We start from the raw sequence: 17819 nt of genomic DNA, 5'->3' as shown, positions 1-17819 counted from the left end.
ATGGTTAACAGATGTATCGTAGGAGGGTGTAGCAACACCAATCATGATGGGATTAGTACTCATCGCTTTCCAAAAGACCGGACAATGAGAGAGAAATGGGAGCGCTTGGTCTACACAGGCTGTGCACTGAAACCGTGCAAAGCTCGCGCAGCCTGCTGGCGCTTCCGCAGGTGACATCACGAATCTGGCTCCAGACTCCCTTGGGATTTTTCCAGACGTGTTTTGTTATTTTATTTTTTTCTGCTGTAGACAGATGGCCTTGTGTAAAATTACCCTTCTGGATGAGTGTGTAAAGGGACATTCTTTCATATAAAAAAAACCTAAATTGGTCCAGGATATGCACTTTAACCACTCACCTTCCCCAGCCCCGCCCTCCATTCACAAACCAACGCTTGGTCATGCCCCCGCTGCCACATTTAGCATCATCACGCATTCGTGTATTCACTCAAGAAAAACAGCAATGGCTCCCAGATCTTTAAGGACTGGTGTTTGGGAGTGCTTTGGCTTTCTGATAATTTACAACGCTGCAAGATTGTCCTGACATTTCTAAGGTTATATGGTCAATCTCACAAATTTGCTTCACTGTAAATCTTATGCAGAATCTCGAGTGTTGAATACTCAAGATATTGATCATTTCTTTGTTTTTAAACTCAGATTTTCAGCGTGGTCTCAGATTTTCAGACCCCACTCTAAGTCCTCGGTTTGTGCCTCTGCAGGAACTCTGAAATATTCCGTGTATGACTGTGCTTCCTCGGAAACTAAGAACATTTTCACTGTGTGAGAACCCTGAAGAAACCCTGCAGAGCATATTTACTCTCAGGCACCCTGAATTTATCGATGTGTGTCATGTAAACTGATTCGAGTTTCTTCATTCTTTCTGAAATCGAGCGTGAGTGTGTAACTGTGCTTTTACAATCATATAAATGAGAACTGACGCTGATTGAGAGAAAGCACGCGTGCCATCGTCAAACTTAGCACAACTCGTTTTAATGATTCATCCCACGGAGTGACTCACTGAGATGACTTCTTTGGAAGAAGGTAGTGAGTGTAGTTGGAAAGATGAATGATGATGCTGAGAAAAAGTGTCAAGAATTAAAATGTCATCACAGCTGTTGGTGTAAAGGACATGTACAGTATATCATGGCAGCTTTACTGTATTCAGGGGGATTTGAGATTTGTTTCTGTCTATAAATAAGTAATGAATCACATGAGAGCAGCCTGAAGGCTTGGGCACTGTCGAGTGTGTAATGAGTATTCATTACTTCACATTATTAGATGATAGGAGAATATAAAATTCAGTGTCTCCCACTGGTGATGGAAATATCTCAGTTAATTCATTATGGCTTACTAGAGGGAGGGTGTGTGTGTGTGTGTGTGTGTGTGTGTGTGTGTGTGTGCTTGAGTCTGAGAGGGAGAGACAAAGAATATTCTCAATGTGTCCTGCTATCTGGCTGCCGGCACTGAAAGATAAATGCAGGCAGCGCGTGGGACGTCGATGTCAACACAACTGCCTCTGCGCTCTATTTAGCCTCTACTTGTGGCGCTAATACAGAGCATTTCAGAAACAAACAGCCAAAATATGGTCTTTGTGCCATTTACGGGGCCTCTTAGACTTAAAAAAAGAAACAAAACAAAACCAGAAGAGCACCCAGTAGAGTGCATAACTCTGCCAAGCCACATGCTATCAAGATCAAAATCAGATTACTTGAACCAAGGATAATACTAAACCTGTCCACCAAATTTCATCCAAATCCGTTCACTACTTTTTGAGTTACATTGGGAAAAGGCAAAAAAAAAAATCCTGGATCCGCATACATATCCAGATTTGAATCAAAATCTAATCAATTGTTCCTTGGCCCATGGCTCAGCTTTCCTCTACATTTCATCAAAATCTGTTCACTACTTTTTGAGAAACGTTGGGAACAAACAAACAAACGGAGGTGAAAACATAACCCCCTCCAACAAAGTTGGCGGAGATAAAACGCTCATTTATTCCACTTCTTCTACAGTTGTGGTCCCATTCAGTCCATATAACCTTTAAACCTTTTCCAGTATTTTGCAACACTTAATCTTCGAAAACATGAATTCAACCAGTAGTGTTAATGTGTGAGTTCGTCCCACTTTTTTTTTAACAAATGTATGCATTCTACTCTTAAATGCATAACATTTTTGAATCATAAAATGAACAAAGCGTGGTGATTAGTGTCTAATAACATGACATTACATTTAACAGTTATTCCACGAAATCGAGTCATACATGAGCTGATAGCCAACGAGGCGCGTAGCACCGAGTCGGCTATAAGCCGTGTACGATGAGATTGAGTGGAATAACTGTTTTATTCTATACACATTCACTGGATTTTGAGAAACAAAGCATTTTTTTTTTTTTTTTGCAAATTCAGTAAATAAAAACTTTGTACAAAACATCCGACAAAATCGTTTCCACTTAGAATGTAAACAAACCAGCGAAATGACAGGAGCAATTTGTGAAAAATGCTGTAATAATAATTCTTGAAAAATAAAAAAAGATGTGTTCTAACCATTCCATAATTTGTTGTTTTTTGTGGTTTTGTTTTCGAGTAGAGTTTTTATTTCGTCTTTGGTTGGTTCAGCAACACGCTCCGCCAATTTCTTCTTCTTCTTGAGGGTTTTTTGGCAGTTGGTAAACCAACTTAAAGATGCATTACCGCCACCGACTGGGCTGGAGTGTGGAACAGGAGATATTGGGGGGGGGGGGAACTATATTCTTTAAGTTATTTCTGTTTCTTTTAAATAACAAAGTGATCTATCTGACTTGATGCACTCCACCATTTTGTTTTTCTCTACTCACGGTATATGAGCTGATAGCCTAGTAGTAGAGTAGCCAATCAGAGTGTGCGATTGCTCATATCCCATGAATGTGGATAGAATAATATGATTTATTTAGAAAATGAATTAATAATTAATGCACTGCCGATATATAATTACTAGGGCTGTCGAAGTTAACGCGTTATTAGTGCGTTAATGCAATTTAATTTGATCGCAATTTTAAAAAATGACGGCGTTATCGCAGGGTATTTAAACAACAGTGAATTGGGCTCATCTTGGTAAGGAACAATGCAGATTTTCGCGGGTGAGTAGCATGCAAAATAAAGCTAGTTATAACATTAACTTTGTGGTAAAACGTAGCTCTACAACTTGTCCAAGCTGCTGTGATTGCCTGTTGTTGAACCCTTTCTTGTGCTATGTTTGAGTATATGTAAAGGAATAAGTTGTTGTGCTAGATAGGCCTAAATAAATAAATACAGCCTCCGCTACTGTCTAGTCCCGGGGAGGCTCGGCGTGGGCCACTGATGAAACAATTTGGCTGTCCTACTACTAGGCAACTAGGTTACTTGTCTACTACTAATACTAGGCCTTTTGTAGTAGTAGTAATAATGATATTTGCCTATTGAAAGGTGATCAGGTGAAAAAGTTGAAGCCGCAGCAAGACCTTTGCTATTAAGCCTTTTGTAGGCTTCGGCAGACTATGTTCTGGAAAGGCTGCGTTTTTCTTTGGTTTGATTAGCCTACGATTTAATCTTTAAACATTATGGTTTCAGCAGTTCGCTTAAACATTGGAGGCTGCAGAGTCGGGCTGCAAGATTTCCCGACACTTGTTTAAGATGCCAAACTTCATAGTAAGGAGAAAATAATTCCACAGTATTTACTGCCTCGTCAGTCTCAAAAATTAATAGTGAAGGACCAACGCGAATTAAGTCCCAAAAAACATCTCGTAGGCCTATATTTTACATTTTCAAAAAAGTCCGGAATTGGAAGTCGGTCAGTGGAGTGTAATGAAGTGTCTCATTCACTAAACACAAAAGGTCGGAAAACAGTGGAGAAAACAGCTATTGCTTAAATAGGCTACTAATGTTTTACGTTAGTAATTTAATGTATGTGACAAATAAGTTCATTGATTAAATAGATAAAGAAGCGAATACTCCGAAGCTCAAAATTCAGGAAAGTGGCTCCGGTGTCGCAAGTGCACAAGAACAGTTATTTGAAAGTTAATCTAATGAATTTGTGCGTGCGCGTGCGATTTCATGAAGAACCGGGACAATTGGCATTCGATGAAAGATTCACACCTGTGACTCATTATATTTGCGCGCGCCCTCTCACCCACTGTTGCTTCGTTTTCCTGATTTACATGAGTGTCTGAAGATGGAGTTTTCAGAAATCTCCACTCTGCCCAGAGTTTGCAAAAGTAGCTGTTTTCAGTGACTGAAACCTCCGTATAGGTGTGAATGAGAGGTGCAACCGAATAAATAAATATGCGTCTTTTTTATCCGGCTACATGTAGGCTATCACTGCGCAAAGCCTCTAATGTTGAAATGGTAGTAATATTTGTTAAAATAATAGTAGGCTAATTTCCACATTAACTGGTAAAATGGCACAAGGGATGTGATGGGGGGATGGCCGTTTTATAAGGGGGATGATTTGAGATTTTTATTTCAGAAGGGGAATGCCTCCCCCCACATCCCCCCTCAACTCGAGTACTGCGTATAAGGCCATATTTCACCGGACATAGGCCCTTCGATTTCCATCACTAGAGTGCGTCAAATTACTTTCGGTTTTGCCAGCATGGACGCGCATCTTTTAAATGAAGGCACAGATGTGTCAGACATCAATAAAACAGTAAAGAATAAGTGGAGATGGGCTTAGCGAAATGAAATGGGCGATAATGGCAAGCCATTTAGTTCATGGTGCAAAAAGATGAAAATGGCAGGTGTGTGCTTTTGTGTAGTTTGCCATAAAAAAGTCTATGGAAGCAATGGCAAAAAACTAGATGCCTTTGGCTTCAGTGCGAAGAAGCAGAAAAAGTGAACTTTCACTTTACTTTTCTTGTTTCCTGGTTTTATGTCAACAGATTTTCTTATTTTTCTTTTTGTTCCACTCTTTTGAAAGCATGGTTCAAGTTCAACTGCACTTGCACTTTTCTCTGAACCACTGCTGTGCATTACTAAAGTATTGTTGAAATAAATTTGCACTTTGTGCTGAAAACTTGATGTTTCATCATTTATAGCCAGTAATGACAATGGTAAAGTCTTACCTTAGCTTTAGTCATTGTTAAAATTATGTAAATGTACTATAAGTAGGGGCCTAGGGGATAATGGACAACACGGCGTTTAAAATTTGACGCATCGCTGACGTGGTAGGGGCCAACAACATGGAGCTTTTTTTTTTTTTCCAGTCAGATGATTTTTTTTTTGCTTTAATCCATGAATATCAAAACCCAAATGCCAAATATTTGTGCATTAGGCCGATATATTGTCTATCATAGAGAAGATGAGCCTTATAATTGACATGGAGCATCAGAGCATATATTCAAATGTTTGCTCTGATGTAGAAATGTATTTGAGTACAATTTAAACAGATGTTTAAAGTTTTTTGCGATTAATCGCGATTAACTACATAATTTTATGAGATTAATCGCGATTAAAAATTTTAATCGTTTGACAGCCCTAATAATTACGTAACAGGATGCCACTTTTCAAGTCAATCACAATATTGTTGGAAAAACAATGAGAGAGTGTCATTTTCTTCTTCTGAGGATCTTCAGGAGATACATGATGATACCAGACTTGCTTTTTACTTGCTGGAATGTGAGAATTGAGCCTTCTCGAACCATGTCCCTGACTACTTTGATGCCTTTGTGACCGAGATGCATCATGATGATGATGATGCAGCTTCCAAATTGGCAAATATTTCACAATTAAGGTGAATGAGTGAGAACTTTATTTATTTATTTATTTATTTATTTATTTTTAAAAGCTCTGAGTCGTCAGTATGTTTATATATAACATCGATACACAGTTTGATTTAATTTAGCACTGGAAATTTCTCCAAACTATTGATTTCGGGTTCCACACATACAGTATGTACCGGCTGCAATATTTATTTATTTATTTATTTATGTCTTTATTTATAATCTGAAGACTTTCTGAAGCACTGTGATGAACCTAAAGGACACCATAAATAATTTAACATGGAACAACTCGCCTAAGCCGTCTTCCCCATCACCGAGCCGTAGGAGAGCTGCTAGCGGGAGAGGACAAGAGAATGGCAGATGGGGAACTCAAAGGACAAGAACCAGAGAGGAAGTAGAAATGTATAATTTAAGATGGAGGTAGATCTCCAAAGGAAAGACTGTAGAAAGAGTTAAACATGCATCAGTGTTGAATTCAAAAAGAAAAATAGTATCTACGGCTATTCGAGTGTGTTGTAGGATGAAAGTGTCCGACACACCGATCTGCAGCTCGGTTTTAATGTAATTATCTCCAGAAGAGTCACGATTTCTCACACAGAGATAATGATTTTTTTTTTCTTTTGCCGTAATAAGCGTGAATCATAAAAATCTGAGAAAATTTTATTTCAAACCAGCCGCCTGCGCTGCGATGACGAGATTGTGCTGTGAAAATATATTTTAAATAATTTTTATGACATAATGATGGCACTGTGTATTTCTGTCTGATTTAAAACAGTCCTTATTGATGCTACGTCGCAGAGAATCTTTATGAACAGCTATCACTCACTGCGTCATTAATGCCAGATCATCAGCAGAGAGAGAGTGGGAGGTGGGGGTGAGCTGTGAGGTGAAATCATTCTGACGCAGATATTACAGCTGGGTAAAGTGGACAATTAGATCAGAAGCTCTGCTGAATCCTTCCTTCTGATTGGTCAGAAGGTGTCGATTAATTTTCTATCACAACAGCGCCGACAATCGTGCAGCTGCAAATAATTTTTGAATCGGCAAAATCACTCATTCTCAGACGCTATCGTTTCTATGGTAACAGCGTGCACAGGGATTCTCGTGTTATCGGGGAAGTTTTCTGAAAGGAGATGTTCAACTGACATTTACAGAAGGAGTCTCCAGTGTCAGAGGGGCATCTGTAACTTTTAAGTTTTCTGAAATCTTCAGGAAAAGTGTTTGTGCTTTTTGCAGTTTCTTGGTCACGTGACTAGATGTGGAGGGTTTTTTTTTTGGTCTTAACTTCAAGACAGAGAAATAATGTCAAGTAAGCATGTCGCATAGTCACATCCTTCTATATAATGCAAGTGTTTCACAGCATAAATGTAACTATAGACGGATAAAAACTCAGATGTGTTGTTCCTTAATTCAAAGAAAATTATAAATCAACAAATTTTTGCGGCATCACAGGAGTAACACACATCAGGATGTTCTGTTATTGGAAAATAATGAACGTCAGAATGTTATATATTGTCAAGGACCGGACAGGAGAGGAGATCAAATGCGCTCAAACCACAGTTTAATAATAACAGGGGAAAAGGGAGTTGGGAGAATGTGTAGTTCAGTGGCAGGAGGACTGAGAGGCAGGGATGGCTGGTGGGAGCATCTGAGGTCTCCCATCCAAGTACTGACCAGGCCCGACCCTGCTTAGCTTCTGAGATCAGACGGGATCAGGTGTTGTCAGAGAGGTGTGGCTGTAGGCTGACAGCACTTGGGTTTCAGGCAGTCTCCCAGCAAGCTGGAGATCAGGCGAAGGTACAGGAGAGGCAGGCAAGAGGCAGAGTCGACAGGACAGAAGGCAGATCAGGTTACCGGGGCTGGAGAGCAGACAGAGTCAGACGGAACAGAATATCGTCAGGAGTCAGAGTAGTAGGAACACAGAGCAGGTTATCACGCTGGAAGTTGCAGACGATCTGACACTGAGGCTTGGGGGAACTGCAGCTTAAATACACACAGGGGGGAAGCAGGTGATCGGCAACAGCCAATGACAGTCACTGAAAGTTAATAAGAGGAAGTGAGAGCGGGCGTGGCCGGTAATGCTGAGTGGAGATGTTACCTGAAGAGAGAAGCCCACAGGTAGGACCATGACAATATATATGAAATATGATGTCAGAATGTCATAAACAGCGCTTAATCACACCATCCTGTGATTGATAATTTTCCAAAAACAGCATGTTCCGAAGTGCTTCATTTCTTATTTAATATCTGATATGAACAATCTCTGTTCATTTGTGAATCTGTTGCCTTTATAACAACCTCAAACCTGTTTTATACACTCAGACCAGAGTTCGGATCCTCTGAGGTGTGATATTGGGCTCTCTCGTTCCCGTCGCTCAGCACCTTTTTCCTGACATCTGTTCGAACTCTGCCAGAGTGTTTGGCAAATCTTTGCACATTCGTCTTGACTTTTCTGTTCAAATTCTGCCAGATGTCATACGCTGCCTCCTGAAAATCAGCCCTGGAGACTGAGAGGTTCATGATTTTAAAAAACAAACAAACAAACAAAAAATTGGGTTGCTGTCTTTGTAACATCCTTGAAGTCTGTTTTTCATGGATAAATCAGAAAAAAAATCTTTTTCAGTTTTCACTCAGAGACTGTCTACACTCTCTGAAGGGTTCTTTAGTTGTCCTACTGGGGGACGCATTAAAGATTCTCCACAGGCAGGGCTCGAAATTAACTTTTTTTCTTTGTGTCCCCCAGTGGTCCCAAATTCTGTGTTGTATTGTCCCGAATGGAAGCAATAGTGTCCCCATTTTTTTCCTCTCTGAAATAACCAGTGGTTAATATTATCATATGAAGTTACTATTATATTTGTAACTATGCGATTTTGAACCCTTTATATCATTTTTACAATAAGTCACAAGACACAAGCGACACATGTCCTATACATCATCTACTTCAAAATTACAGTTATTGCATTTTCAGTTTATTAAACTTTGGCGATCTCGCTGTATGAATAGATACCCGTTTATTTAAAGGGGCCAACTAGCTCATTCAGAAAATGTTTCAACTCCCTACATCTGCAGTACACTTTAGTTGAAAATAAGACCCCTTTTATGTTCATTTCATCTACTTATACCTTGAATATCTGTTGGCACTTATAAGGCCAACTTATCATTTTCACCATTACCGTTATCCATTTTTATGGACTTTCCATTATCCATTTTTATGAACTTTCCGTTATCCATTACCGTTATCCATTTTTATGGACTTTCCGTTATCCATTTTATGAACTTTTGCTGCCGGGTGCAAATGTTAGCAACATCAACATAGTGCCAGGTCCGAGCCCAGTTGTGCTGCTGACTGACTAAACTTTCTGAACTAGAAAGACACCAAGAAAACTCACTTATTCTGTTGAACGGTATCTTCCGTCAATATCATCCACATCATTCCTGTTGTATTTTATAACGTGTCTAACAGTGTTCATTAAGTTCATTCAGTTGCTAGCGTTGCCTGCAGACCAGGCGATGACACTTTGGATCCTGAAGGTCCCGGAGACGTTATGTCTGGGCTTTCAGTTTCTTCCCCGCGGTCGGTCCACTTCAACCACTTAAGCATTTTTGTTCTGGCAAGAGTCGGCGCAGCGTGTGCGGTAGCAATTCCATTCCAAGTCCATGTAATGCGGACTCCGGCCGAAGATTCTAGAACAGAATGCGCTGCTCTGTAGCCTACGGATGCAGGTGCATCGAAAGTGTAGCTACTATGTATTTTTCGCTGTTAACGTTTTAAAATTAAAATTGACAAATTAGGTGAATGTCTACGTATGTGTTACGGCTTTGTAAATAATATTAATGTAGAACTTTTTTTCTAGATCTATTTTTTTCCATTGTCCCGGGATTGTCCCAGATATGATAATTTTGTGTCCCGATGACATTTTTTATGGTCCCCGGGACGTCGGGACACCGTTAGTTTCGAGCGCTGTCCACAGGACTCGATTACAGTGTGTTTCCCGATCACAATGCACGAGAACCATTTCAGGAGGTGAAGAACCTTTAATTATTCAATGCATTTTTTTGTGTGTGTTTTTTTATAAAAGAAGTGTGCGCTAAGTACCAGGACAGTTTATTGAAATGAGTTCAACTCCTGACAGGATCGAGATATTATAAAGAAAATCACGAGCAATAATTTGAAGTTTGTATTCGTGTTGGAGTACTTGAGATCAGTCTTGGTTTCGGTCTTGTCTTGGAATCAACCATATTTTTAATCAGTCTCAGACATCGAGGACTCCAGATTTTATTTCAAGACCAGGATATCGCATTTCCTGTGCATTGTCTGATTTTTTTGTTAACATTTCTTACTGTGGTTGGATGTAGAAGTTCCAGTTTCAAATGCAACCAATAACGTGACTCATTGCTAATTTGAAATTTTTCTTCCTGTTAACAGCGGTCACCCCTCCCCCACCCCCCCTTTACACACACTGATCTGATCCTGCTCTTGACTCGGTCTCGCCTTATCTTTGTCTTATCTCAGTCTCAATAAACTCTGGTTTTGTCCATGACGTGGTCTCCGTTTCAGTGGTCTTGACTACAACACTAGTTTGTACCACATATTTAACTAATAAATATAAACACTTTTTTTTTAAATCATCCTCTGAGGGTTCTTTCAGGGTTATTTGGATTATTAATGGTTCTTAGCTTCCAAAGAATGGTTCTACTCGCAATCTGATCGTAAAAAGATTTTTGTAGCGTTTCTTCAAAAAGTTCAAGTTTGTTCCTCTAACAGCATATACAACCATCAGAGAGTGTACCAAGTACAATGTTTTTGAGGGCTAAGAATCCTAAATTATCCAATGAACTCTTGAGGAACCTTTTTGTAAGAGGTGTACTAAGTCCCAAAACACACAGGGATTTTGAAGGGTTGTTTGGATAATTATGGGTTCTTTGCTTCTGAAGAACGTTTCTTCCAGGAATCTGATCTGACTGTAAAACCATTTTTGTCAAGGTCTAGAGAAAGTTGAAGTTTGTTATATAACAGTGTGCAAAACCATCATAGATGGGGCCAATTAGGAGGCAAATAACCTTTAAATGTTCCTGAAAGAACCTTTTAAGAACCCTAGTTAGGGTTGAGCTAAATTTCAAAATACGTTTTGTTGGTATGAAGAAGAAAATAATTACAAATAATTTGGGTTTTGCACTGCAAACTTACCCAACAGATACACACACTCTTCGAAACCGTGGTTCTCCAAGGGTTCTTTGGATAATAAGAGTCCTTAGCTTTCAAAATGAACATATGGACTCTGGACGCCATTTTGTTCAACATAAGTTGATTTTAAATGCGTTCTATACAGTGGTGCTTGGAAGTTTGTGAAGCCTTTAGAATTTTCTATATTTCTGCATAAATTAGAGATGAAAGTGGAGCAAAGAAAAAAGTCCTGGACTTTTGAAAGTCAAACTAAGACTGGGGGGGACGTCCCCTGAAAAAATTTTAATAACATAACACGCAAAACCCTGCATTCTAGTGCATTTTAGTACTTTTCACTAAAACAAGTTATAACTTTTAAGCCTTTTTCTTTCATGTACATAAATGATTAACATGTCAAAAATACCAAATTTAATTCCCCTCGTTAATGAGTAATTTTCAGGAGTGCATTTTTCTAAATTCAGAATTTTCACTATTGGATGTCAAAACTTATATAAAGTGATGCTGTCACGTCTTATGTGCAATACTGCATATATGTTTAGAAAATAATAATTCAACTGATAAATAGTTCACACTTTCATGAAATTGTTTTGATATTGAATCAATTCAGTCTTATTAATCAGATATATATTTATTGCAACAGGAAACTCATTCAGAACAGAAAAGATAAATCAGCCACATTATCTTGTAAAATTGAGCTTATTCAACACAAACTATTATCAAAAAGAATATTTTCTTATTATCATGCCCCTTTAAAGATTTCAAACTATTAATAATGCTCTAAAACTTAACTGGTTTGAACTGTGTGTGTGTGTGTGTGTGTGTGTGTGTGTGTGTGTGTGTGTATGTATGTATGTATATATATGTGTGTATGTATGTATGTATGTATGTATGTGTGTATATATATATATATATATATATATATATATATATATATATATATATATATATATATATATATATATAACACACACACACACTCATTATGTATATTACACACAAAAATACACACACACACACACATATATATATATTACACACATACACACACATGTATACATGTGTGTGTATAGAAGTGTGTGTGTATATATGTGTGTGTGTGTGTGTGTATTTTTGTGTGTAATATACATAATGAGTGTGTGTGTGTGTTATATATATATATATATATATATATATATATATATATATATATACACACATACATACATACATACATACATACACATATGTATGTATATATATAACATTATATATATATATAATATTACACACATACACACACACACATTATGTATATTACACACAAAAATATACACACACACATACATATATATATATATATATATATATATATATATATATATATATATATATATGTGTCTGTATATATGTGTGTAATATACATATGTGTGTGTATATGTGTGTGATATGGAATGCACTGCAAAGTTCATAGTTTTGTAAAAACCAAAGAAGACAGTCTGCTAGGGTAAATGAAAATCAGCTGTGAAACGGACACCACTAAATCTAGACCCTCTTCTTCTTCGGTTGTTCCACAGCCTTACAGCTGTTTTGTTTTCTCTTGCACTTTCCTCAAATGGCTTTTTAATGTTTTTTGCTATGCTATGAACAGACTGTCTTGTCTTGGGTTGAGAGGCTGGATTTGGCAGTGGCTTTTCTTTCCTCTCCCTGAGTTTTTTAGCATATAAACGCATGCTCACTGATAACTACTTTTATTTGCGGTCATTATCAGTCACGTCAAGTCAATAAGAATTCATTCACAGTTTTCTAAATCTCAACATGGATCTCAAGTACAACAAATTAAGAATAAGAAAAAAATTTACTTACCATGTGCATAATGCATATCCTGGCCTGTCCACTTTCCTCACATAGTCTGATAAAAAGTCACCGTTTGCATCTTTCTCCTCCAGCCACGACCATTTGAACTTGTTCTTTACCTTTCCTTCTATGCTACGGATATCCGCCGACCTGTCAACTTTGTACATTATTATTGCTTCGGTAAACACATTTCAATAGATAAGGCTCTTCAATTGTCTTGTTCAATAGAAAGGTACACAAAAAGACCGCGTTTTCTAAAGCACAATATCGCGATAAAATCTCGCTCACATGACACGAGGTAAGCATAAGGTCTCGTACACACCAGCAAGCATTGCAAGACTACAAAAATGGCGGCGCCCTGTCACCGAACGTAAATAAGCCGCACGAAAAATCCGAAAAATAAATTTCTCCATTCGGAAAACTGGAGATTTTCAAGAGTTTTGTCAAATACCCGGAATTCCGGGTAAATCCGGAAGACTTTCATATATAATAAATATGACCGAAAACATCAGATTTTCACACAAGTCCTAAAAGTAGATAAAGAGAACCCAGTTAAACAAATGAGACAAAATATGATACTTGGTCATTTATTTATTGAGGAAAATGACCCAATATTACATATCTGTGAGTGGCAAAAGTATGTGAACCTTTGCTTTCAGTATCTGGTGTGACCCCCTTGTGCAGCAATAACTGCAACTAAACGTTTGCGCTAACTGTTGATCAGTCCTGCACACCGGCTTGGAGGAATTTTAGCCCGTTCCTCCGTACAGAACAGCTTCAACTCTGGGATGTTGGTGGGTTTCCTCACATGAACTGCTCGCTTCAGGTCCTTCCACAACATTTCCATTGGATTAAGGTCAGGACTTTGACTTGGCCATTCCAAAACATTAACTTTATTCTTCTTTAACCATTCTTTGGTAGAACGACTTGTGTGCTTAGGGTCGTTGTCTTGCTGCATGACCCACCTTCTCTTCAGATTCAGTTCATGGACAGATGTCCTGACATTTTCCTTTAGAATTCGCTGGTATAATTCAGAATTCATTGTTCCATCAATGATGGGAAGCCGTCCTGGCCCAGATGCAGCAAAACAGGCCCAAACCATGATACTACCACCACCATGTTTCTCAGATAGGATAAGGTTCTTATGCTGGAATGCAGTGTTTTCCTTTCTCCAAGCATAACACTTCTTATTTAAACCAAAAAGTTCTATTTTGGTCTCATCCGTCCACAAAGCATTTTTCCAATAGCCTTCTGGCTTGCCCATGTGATCTTTAGCAAACTGCAGACGAGCAGCAATGTTCTTTTTGGAGAGCAGTGGCTTTCTCCTTGCAACCCTGCCATGCACACCATTGTTGTTCAGTAGTGTTCTGATGGTGGACTCGTGAACATTAATATTAGCCAATGTGAGAGAGGCCTTCATTTGCTTAGAAGTTACCCTGGGGTCCTTTTGACCTTGCCGACTATTACACGCCTTGCTCTTGGAGTGATCTTTGTTGATCGACCACTCCTGGGAAGGGTAACAATGGTCTTGAATTTCCTCCATTTGTACACAATCTGTCTGACTGTGGATTGGTGGAGTCCAAACTCTTTAGAGATGGTTTTGTAACCTTTTCCAGCCTGCTAAGCATCAACAATGCTTTTTCTGAGGTTCTCAGAAATCTCCTTTGTTCATGTCATGACATACTTCCACAAACATGTGTTGTGAAGATCAGACTTTGATAGATCCCTGTTCTTTAAATAAAACAGAGTGCCCACTCACACCTGATTGTCGTCCCATTGATTGAAAACACCTGACTCTAATTTCACCTTCAAATTAACTGCTAATCCTAGAGGTTCACATACTTTTGCCACTCAGAGATATGTAATATTGGATCATTTTCCTCAGTAAATAAATGGCCAAGTATAATATTTTTGTCTCATTTGTTTAACTGGGTTCTCTTTATCTACTTTTAGGACTTGTGTGAAAATCTGATGTTGTTTTAGGTCATATTTATGCAGAAATCTAGAAGATTCTAAAGGGTTCACAAATTTTCAAGCACCACCGTAAATGCTTGAAAAAACGGTTGTACTTGTAACTGTTTTGTTGAGAAAACAAGGTGGTGGAGGGTTCTACATGGACCCAGAGGGTCATGCAAGCAGTATGTCTTCTTATCAGTTTGAGTTTTACATAGAACTATTTTCGGACACTATGAATCCTTAACTTTCCAAAGAACCCTTAAGGAACCCTTTTTTCTCGGAGTTTATGTATGTCCCAAAGGCTCTTGTGCATAAATGTCTTTTTTTTTTTTTTAATACATGTATTTTTTTTTTAGATCGTCTTCCGTAAGATCAGTGACGTGAAGAAGGAGGAGGAGGAACGTCAGCGCTCGAAGAACGAGGTTCCGCTGACCATCCCCGTTGACCACCCGGTTCGAAAACTCTTGCAGAAATTCAGACAGCAGAAGGAGCTCCGCAACCAGGAGGCTTCAGTCCAGATTGATGTGAAGAAAAACCAGCAGCAACTTCACATGCATAGTTTCCAGCTACGTTCACACACTCAGCAACAACACACACACACGTCCATCCCACAGAGCACGCTGCATGCGGTGCAGAACGGGAGATCTAGCATGGGTTGCTGTAGCAGCGTGGTCACCATCTCGCAGATCACACCGATTCAGAACTCTTTGTCCTTCTCCAAACCTGGTGACCCGCTTAAACAAAACAACTGTGATGTCATGGAATTGAAGCCCACTGGAGATCAAACCCCAAACGTGACTCGCCTGAAGCTGAGCAACACCGCACGCACCAAACCAGTCTCAACCGGTCGTGGGTGGATGCGGCTGAAAAACAACATGACCATCCCGGATTCGCCACCACAGGAGAGCAGGAAAGAAGGGCTGAACAACACGATGAAAGCAGCGTCTATAGAACGGCTCTCGCCCGAGGTTAAAGTGCAGATCGAAGGTGTCATGGACGTCACCGGGTCCAGAAAGAACTCGCTCCGTAAAACAGACTCGTGGGATAGTGGGTTGACCCAAAGCGATCAGAGGCTAGACAATGTAGAAGAAGTGCAGAGTCCCGTCCCAGGCGATAGCAGCTGTGGTGGAGGAGAAGGACTCCCGAGGGATATGTTCTCACACCATGAGCTGTCATTTCAAACCACTCTTCAGGACGCAAGGCTGGAGCTACGGGGTGAGATCCAAGCTTTGGGTTCCCGGATGGCTGTTTTAGAGGAACAAATAGGTCAGATCCTCAGACTGCTCTCAGAACAGAACGATCCACCAGGTCAGACCTGTACGCCTCAAATACACAGACCCAAACCCAGAACAGAAGAACTTTTCACCGTTTCTACACCTGGTAGTCCTGATTCAGACAATGAAATGGGGATCTGAGAAAAAGCAAAAATGAACACTGAAGCAAAAAACTCCTGAAGATGAGGTTTGTTTGGAGGTTCTTGAAAATTGAAAATTTCACTGAAAAGTTTCAAGACCCCCAGCGATTTCGAATGTGAGTGTTGATGAGCGGTAGGTTGGACAGAAGGAGCACTGTGTACACTTTTAATTGCTGGAATCTCGGAATCTTTGTTCAACAACTTTGCACAATATGTACTCTTTCAGATGGAGACTGAGAAACTACTGAGAAGATATTTTCTGATTTTTTTTTTTTTTTTTTAAACTCTGCATGTACAGCTGGGTTCTGGTTTGCCAAAGACAAAAAGCCGATCAAATGTTGATAATGTTTGTAATGATATTCGACGGTACGTGCTTGTATATTATGCAGATGACTGCATGCACATGACGTTTGCTTATTCACTCTGATTGCCTGAATGATATTTATTCAGAATATAGAGAGTTTTGATTAAAACCGACATGAAACACCTGAAAAAAAAAAAAAGTGTTCTTATGAATCTATAAGAAAATGGTTCAGGGATATTACGTTATTGTTGAGTAGAATTGAAAAAGCAGCTCGAGATGAAAGAAGTTAGTTTGGATGGAGATTTGTTTGTTTGTTTGTTTTTAGGTGGAACATGTGAACATTTGAACATTTGCTATAGTGAAGGCACAGGTAGATCCACCTAGCGCAGGTCAATAATGAGACGTCAGGATGAGCACACAGCACCAAGGTAAGATGAACTAAACCTAATAAGTCTGGTTAAGAGGAATGGGGAAAATCAATCTGAACCAGAGTGAAATTCATATCTTTTTTTTCCCCTCATTTTTTGTGTCAGAACACCTCTGAGGCAGGTGACGCCAGCTGGCCGTGGCATAGTCAGGATTCAAACGTGTGATCTCTCGCAAAACTGACACATTTTATTAATTTATTTATAATTAGCTAAGTTGTTATTCTTGAAAACAATTTGATCTTAAAAACAAATGATCAGAATCAAAATCCAGTGAAAACTCAGGGAGGGGGAGCAATTTTTATCCCCCGCTGGCCGAAAGGCCTGAAGGGGGATTACTGTATGTCGTGGCGATGTCCATCTGTCCGTCCGTCCCGGGAAGGGTGCTCACCTTCTGAAATCAACTCCTCTCACAATTTTTGGAGGAATTTCACAAAACTTGGCAGGATTCTTTGTTCTATGTCGGTAATACACATACTGTATTTTCATTAAATTGGGTCACTTTTTTTTATTATTATATATAAAAGAGTTACAGCCCTTGATTAACAACCTTTGTCATGACCGCTTAGCTCAAAGCAGGCACAACATAAAAGGAGACCACACCGTTTGTTCAGGTTAACCCGTACTTTATTAATATATAAATTCTAGGGATAAATAAAAAAGAATAAAAGAAAGAAACCTGCTCCCGTCGGCCCGTGCAGGGCCTCCACGTAGCAGGACAACAAACACAACCAAACCCCAAAGCCAGCAGCCAGCCCCCGAATGCCAATTTTGGGCCCGTATTTGAACTTCCTGGCCTTGTCTAGCACAGGTGTTGCAGTACTAGACAGCTCCCCCTTCAGACTGGAGGGAGAGAAACGGCCAAGTTCAAGTTTACTATTCAAAAGGGGCAGTGCGCACCCCCAGCATGGCCACGCTGGGCGTGACATCCTTGTACTTTCACAATTTTCATGAAGGTGTGCTTGCCTTCTGAC

General features: G+C 39.4%; 1 protein-coding gene across 4 annotated transcripts in view; it reads left to right on the top strand.

Annotated features, from left to right (window-relative positions):
• Window positions 1–16117, top strand: part of kcnh5b (potassium voltage-gated channel, subfamily H (eag-related), member 5b) — a 120988-nt gene extending 104871 nt beyond the window's left edge. The window contains exons 11-12 of one of the 4 annotated variants that reach the window (XM_060925241.1): window positions 15059–15214; window positions 15287–16117. In XM_060925241.1, coding sequence (XP_060781224.1) covers window positions 15059–15214; window positions 15287–16117 — 987 coding nt within the window. Of the gene's footprint in view, window positions 1–15058 lie in introns of all 4 variants that reach the window. The other 3 variants (XM_060925242.1, XM_060925240.1, XM_060925238.1) reach the window with 3 other exon arrangements.
• The last annotated feature ends 1702 nt before the right edge of the window (window positions 16118–17819 follow it).

This window comes from Neoarius graeffei, chromosome 7 (genome assembly GCF_027579695.1).
Source record: "Neoarius graeffei isolate fNeoGra1 chromosome 7, fNeoGra1.pri, whole genome shotgun sequence".
Classification (NCBI taxonomy): Eukaryota; Metazoa; Chordata; class Actinopteri; order Siluriformes; family Ariidae; genus Neoarius; species Neoarius graeffei.
The sequence above is the reverse complement of the archived record's forward strand: the minus strand, read 5'-3'. Positions and strand labels throughout refer to the sequence as shown.